The 6525-nt window shown below is 36.8% G+C and overlaps 1 protein-coding gene across 5 annotated transcripts in view; it reads left to right on the top strand.

Moving 5' to 3' along the window:
- The window catches only part of LOC117383426 (antizyme inhibitor 1-like), a 6159-nt gene extending 1345 nt beyond the window's left edge, over positions 1 to 4814 (top strand). For 2 of the 5 annotated variants that reach the window (XM_055227613.1, XM_055227612.1), the window contains exons 2-12: positions 27 to 145; positions 1452 to 1568; positions 1639 to 1812; positions 1884 to 2056; positions 2155 to 2286; positions 2362 to 2440; positions 2704 to 2772; positions 2861 to 3020; positions 3099 to 3214; positions 3316 to 3536; positions 3732 to 4814. In XM_055227613.1, coding sequence (XP_055083588.1) covers positions 1467 to 1568; positions 1639 to 1812; positions 1884 to 2056; positions 2155 to 2286; positions 2362 to 2440; positions 2704 to 2772; positions 2861 to 3020; positions 3099 to 3214; positions 3316 to 3536; positions 3732 to 3840 — 1335 coding nt within the window. In that variant the 5' untranslated portion in view covers positions 27 to 145; positions 1452 to 1466 and the 3' untranslated portion in view covers positions 3841 to 4814. Of the gene's footprint in view, positions 1 to 26; positions 173 to 1358; positions 1569 to 1638; positions 1813 to 1883; positions 2057 to 2154; positions 2287 to 2361; positions 2441 to 2703; positions 2773 to 2860; positions 3021 to 3098; positions 3215 to 3315; positions 3537 to 3731 lie in introns of all 5 variants that reach the window. The other 3 variants (XM_055227610.1, XM_033980605.2, XM_055227611.1) reach the window with 2 other exon arrangements.
- Positions 4815 to 6525: the final 1711 nt, after the last annotated feature.

The following is a 6525-nucleotide window of genomic DNA, read 5'->3' as shown; positions in this document are numbered from 1 at the left end:
AAATTAACCAATTTCTGGTTCTACAGGTGTACAACAACTATCCCGAGGACCTAGGGGTAGCACTTTACAGAGAACTGTTTGACTTCAACGCCGAGCCACCTTGGGATCCTAGCTGATAGTGGACGAGTTCCCTGGACTCATCCATGTGAGTCAGCTAATGTTACAGAACGGTGTAGGTGTTTTCTCTTCAAGCTAAAGCTTAATTATGTTAAACAATGAATGTAACCTCAGTTGCTTCTTGTGTGCAATTAAAGCATCTAATCATGCCTCACAAAAAGCAACTAAAAAAACAAAACACACACACACAAAAAAAAAACTAACAGCAGTGGCCGAGTTAAGTCAGAAATGGCTTGTACTTCAGGCGCTGCACATATCAGATCTATTTTCAGAGATTCTATTAAAATAATTGTCATACTTTCTTGACAACATTTCTATAGGCTATTAGTATCTCAATCTAATAGGCTGCATTAAAGGTGCAATATGTGACTTTTCTGGCGGTGGGTTCACCACCTGCTTGTCTCCATGGAGATTGTATTGCTTTGTCTACAGGTGTTTTTAATGCTAATGAAATACCTTGAAAAACATGCACTGGACTAGCCTTAATACAGATCTGACCTGGAACTTTGGCCGGTGTTGTTTCCACTGAGATAGTTTAGTAGTTTTAGTAGTTTTAATAGTATACTGTGAAACATTTGAGGTAAAGCAATAACATCTCCATGGAGATGAGCAGTACTCCTAATTGCCACAAGAAGGAACTTCTTTTCCACACCATGAGTTCCATTGGCTCCTTCTTACTCTCCTCATTTAACCACTAGATTAACTGTAGTCTCATCTACAGCTTGTACAGCTTGATGGAACATGCAGAAACGTTACTAGGAGTGAGGTTATGACACCGCTGCTGCCACTTTGTACCTTGTTTAATGCTAGGATAAAAAAGAATGACCATGGGTCAGTAGCTGTGAAGTATTGGTAATTGTTGGCTCTAATTGATGGCAAACTGTATGAACCCGGTGGACCAGACTGTTTACATAGGCTTTTCAGAAGAATAGCCTCTTTCACAAAGCTCTCCCATAATATTGAAGCATCTCTACCCTCTGACTGAGAAATATTACGTTTGAATTGTGGACATATTTTTGACATCAGATTGACATGATGCATAAATGTAGCAAGAATGTACAGAGGTTGAGCAATGAGTTGCATTTGAGTAAAGATTAAAAAAAAGCAAAGCATAGTTTACAAGTAACGAGAAAATATTTTTCATTCTACTTGAAAATTACACTAATTACAAAATACACAATTGTTGTAGCAACAATCAAATTTTTTGAACATAAAATAATACATCTGATTTACTTTGATAGTTTGACGCATTGGCCTAGGGCCCAGGGGCTCGACAAGGAGTAAGCTTGACCACTTTATACCAATCATATTCTTTATGCCTGTCGCATTTGAAGAAAACTGCTGAGAGGATGAAAGGAATTTCTGAAGAGCCACAATACTCTATTGGTCTCTTGGAGGGAGGCACAGCCCTCTGTGATGTGATCGACAATCATATTCATGAGCAATCTCTGGTAAGACATTTGAAAATTTTACTGACCATAACTGTTCATGTTTGACTGTTGTTTTTTTTTTTTCTTGCAGTCCAAGAAGACTGCTTTCTTTGTAGCTGACCTGGGAGTTTTGGTTAGACAGCATGTCCTCTGGCAAACTCACATGACGCAGATTCGTCCTTTTTATCCTGTCAGATGCAACAGTAGTCCAGCCATCATTGAGGTCCTAGCTGCTCTCGGTACTGGCTTTCTGTGTGCTAATAAGGTACTACTTACTACACTACAGGCCTACATGTTGTGAGTTCATCTCAAACCTATCTTTTTTCTGTCTTTCAGTCTGAACTGGAGCTGGTGCAGAGTCGAGGCATTCCCCCTGAAGATATAATCTACAGTGGTGCTTGCAAACAGGTTTCCCAGATAAAGTATGCTGCTAAGAATGGCATCGACCTTCTTATATGTGACAATGAAGCCGAACTACGAAAAATAGCTCGTTCCCACCCTAATGCAAAGTATGTTTTTTTTTTTTTGTTGTCTCTACAGTGATTTGATACGCTTAACTGAAATGTATATTGTGGTCGTGACTGTAGTATTTTTTATTTCTATGCAGATTGTTACTTCAAGTATCATCAGAAACCTCTTATCAGGATGAAATGAGCATGGCTTTTGGCTGTTCTCTTAAAGACTGTAGGCATTTGCTGGAAAGTGCCAAAGAGCTAGGTGTGCAAGTGGTTGGTGTAAGGTAAAACTATTATGCCATATATCTATACATTTCAATGGGTGGTTATAATAATAACTTATTCTTTTTCTCCCTCAGATGTCACATTTCCAGCACCTATGACGATGATGTGTACATTCATGCCATTTCAGATGCCCGTTGTGTGTTTGATATGGGAGTAAGTAATATACACTACGTAAGAAACTTCTGTTTTGACCCATATTTTTTCTCAGGGCCACTACTTCTCTAATAACCTTTTTATAATAAATATTCTAAAGGAAAATACACATACACAGTTGTTTATATTTTATACCAGCTAATTTATTCCACACTATTCATGCAAGCATTTCACAAAATCTCCATGTTAAAAAGGCTATAATAATTTAATATAATCTGAAAACCAACATATTTGGTGTAATTGACCTCTTTCTTTTTTTACAGGAGGATATTGGATTTAATATGAAGATCTTGGATATTGGGGGTGTCTGCAGCTCAATTCAGCTTGATAAAGTTAGCGCATAGTTATTGCCTTCAAATTAAAATTGAAAGAAGTTGAAAAATCAAAACAAACTGTGACCAAGGTAATATGCTCTTTCAGATAAAAAATGCTGTCATGGCTATGGTGGAACTCTACTTCCCTCCTTCTTCTGGAGTTTCTCTCATTGCTGAACCTGGCAGCTATTTTGTGTCCTCTGCTTTCACCCTGGCCGTCAATATAATCTCAAGGGAGTTGGTGGCTCGGGATCAGCAAGACCATGGTCATTTGCGTTGTATTACATATTAGACCTTTTAAAATTGCTTATTGACAATAAGAAATTCCCTGCCACTCTCCACAGATGACCCTTCTCCAAATGACGAGCCAGCTTTCAAGTATTATTTGAGTGAGGGAGTCTATGGACCATTTGCTGGCAAACTTGCAGAAACGCTGATCACTGCACCATCTGTTCACAAGGTACCTTTAATGAATATGCAGTAACTACACTGAGTATTTATTGACTCTATCAACACTCATACTGATATATCTGAACATACTAAGCTTTCTGCCCTTTTCAGATTACAACCCTAGATGCCCCGGTGTTTTGCAGCACCCTCTGGGGTCCCTCGGGGGATGACATGGACCAGATAGTGGAGCACTGCCTCTTGCCAGAGCTTAATGTCGGAGACTGGCTCTTATTCACCAACGCTGGTGCATACAGCTTGGGTCAGCCAGTTTGCACTGAACCGCATGACTCCCTGACCCCTCCTGTATTTTATGTCATCTGCTCAAGAGAGTGGTAAGATGATATGGAGGCCAACTACAATTAACTAGTACTTTCACTTGTGTTTGATGGTTTTTTTGGCTTTCTGGTTTGAATCCAGTACATGGCTCTGTTGTGAATTTTTTTAGCTGAGAGAAATTAGGTGCTGTTCTTAATTAGTAAATCAGCATTAATTAACTAATAAAAAAATCGTATTTGATCCCTTTCCAGGTTTGAGATGCAGGGCAATGGTGTCACCCAGGAGACTACTTTGAAGAACTTAATTCCTTACTTCTTGAATTCCTGCCAAACAGCCGCTGCGTTCTCTGTTCCAGCTTAGCAGTCGCCCTACTTTGGCTGTTGTTAGTCTGCTTTCTCTGGTCCACATTCCACTTTTTGGTGAAAAAACTATAGTGCAGGTAGAGCTTGCTGTGATCATAACAATAAATGTACACTCATTTATGTGTTTTGTGCTTGTTTGGATATTAAGCAAGAAGCTTGTAACAAAATTTGAACTTACATTATAAGCAGCTGTTTGCAGTCTTCGTCCATCTACATGAAGCTCTGTATATTACACAATGTTCTATATTGTTTTTTTGAGTGTCGAGCTACAATGTGAACCTAAATAACTCCATACAACTTATGTCCGCAGTATTCTGATATTAAGCTTACATAGTGCTTTGACAATGTTGACAGTTACACAACTGGACTGAATACAATTTACGTGCAGACTTCTAACTTTTTAAAAAATATGCAGTTTATTAAAATAGGTGTTGGAGAATTTTGAAGCTTTTTTTTTTTTTTTTGGAGAAAGTTATTTCAATTGTAGCATACAATCTGAAAAAGGTAAGTTGTCCGATATGATTTGCCCTATACATTTGTGTGCATTCTACATTTAGTGCAGTAATGGAAATTATTGTGATCATCAATGAATAGACTTGTTAATTCTGATAAGTAACCCTGTCTGCTTGGGTGTGAATTACAAAGCAGTATTAAGGGTTCATTATTGAACTTGTGGTTCAGTGTTTTATTCCCCCATGTTTTCTTTGCTAGCACCCATTATCAACAAATGAAGGGTAGCTGTTATGCCTATACAAGCTAAGCTATATTCAGTATGTGATTTAGACAGACAAATGTTTGATGCATCATGAACCAGACATTAACCTCAAGCACCCTTTTGCTGTTTGTTATTTATATTTGTTAAATATTGTGTACATATAAACAATATTTGTGTCTATTTAATGATTAGGGCATTGGCTGTTATTGAAGCTGTTGCTTGTAATAAATAATAATAAACAATTGACAAAACTGGCAAACTGGTTGAATACTTAACTCCACTTGTTAATTCATGTACAGAAATGTAGACATTGAGTGTTAAAATGATAAAAGAGTGAGCACAAACATACAGGCTGACGTAACAATGTAACTAAACAAAATGAAAAGCTCAATGGGGCAGTCCAAATGAACCCCTTTGTCTATACTTTTGGTGTACAAACAATAATTCTTTTACACACAGATTAATATCACTGTCACTCTGCCTCATATGCTGGGATGTTCCTCTAAAGAGACAGGCAAGAACAAATACTTTGTAAAATTATTTAAATTAATCTTAAATGGTCTATGTGTATGTTTTAAAGTGGGGATGTTTGCATGTAATGTTCCACAAACTAGCACACTAGCAAGCAGGTGACACTCCACAGAAAACCTAAATACATTGTGCACCTTTAATGGTATGCAGATAGCTGTAGATTTTATACATTTCAACTTTTATACATTGTATCCTGAAAAGCTTTGTTGTTACATGGATTGCACTATACTAGTTTTATCTATGGTATTTCTATGCAAATCAGCTTGAATATCAGAGTCTTATGCCAACTCCTGCACTACCATAAAATTGTCCTGGAGTTTTTACGTCAAACTTGTAGGCTGTAGCATTGAGTTGAGAGAAATGTTTATACAAGGTTGAAAATAGATTATTTCATTTAACCATAACCACAATGCTATAGAGCTGGGACCAGGTGAAAGCTGACCGGATAGAAATGGACACTCAGAGCAGTGATCACAGCTGAAGTTGGAAGGAGTTATTTTAAAGTTCTACTCTCCTGAAGTGGTGATCACATTACGTCAAAGAATTATCTGCCCCATGGTCTATGGGACTGAAGACCAAGTGGCTTAGGGTTTATTATAATAATATGAGATATAAAGGTGTAATTTCCTTAATGAATAAATAAATAAATATATAAAATGTTACTTTATTGATCTCAGTGGAAAAAACCTTTTTGTCAAATAGTGCTTACACAATTAAGAGCAAAGAGTAGCAATAGAAATATGCATGTATGTAGTATGAATTACAGTGAATAAAAATGCTGAAAAAACAGAAATATAGAGAAAAAATAAAATAAACAATACATACCATTAATACAGGAAATGTATTTAAAAATGTGGTACCATAGTTTCAACCACATCTGTGCAAAACAATGCAGTAAGCAAATAAACATTGTTGTACGGTACTAACGATGATAAACAAAAATAAAGAGCAAGCCCTATGGCTGTGATTCCCAAAATCTTCTGTGTACTGTAATTGACATGTGTAGGCCACTATGTAAATTCTGCCATCTTCTGGTAACAGAATATAATATTCTATCTGTGAAAAAACACTTTGAGCCATGAGCAGATTTTTCTTGTCACATTTTTTTCAAGGACTAAGATTAAAACAAATGATATTTATAAAATATACTATTGTATTTATTTGCCTATATAAAATATAGGCTACTTGGAAGCTTCAGTCAGTGTGAATTGGTTTATTAAAGCATACGCACAAGAGTAGGCTGTGCTTTATGCATAATCATTTATAGATTTTGTGAATATGGCTATTTCCCTTATCATTAAAATAGCAGACAAACTGAGAATGTTGTCGATCTGTCTTGAAAAATAATACAGGCTCCATAACGCTTCAACCTCACAGGATAGTTGCAAGCTTCTGTATGCAAACTGTTCAAGACCACATAAGACCTAGGCTATGTAG

Source organism: Periophthalmus magnuspinnatus, chromosome 16 (assembly GCF_009829125.3).
Source record: "Periophthalmus magnuspinnatus isolate fPerMag1 chromosome 16, fPerMag1.2.pri, whole genome shotgun sequence".
Classification (NCBI taxonomy): Eukaryota; Metazoa; Chordata; class Actinopteri; order Gobiiformes; family Gobiidae; genus Periophthalmus; species Periophthalmus magnuspinnatus.
The sequence above is the reverse complement of the archived record's forward strand: the minus strand, read 5'-3'. Positions and strand labels throughout refer to the sequence as shown.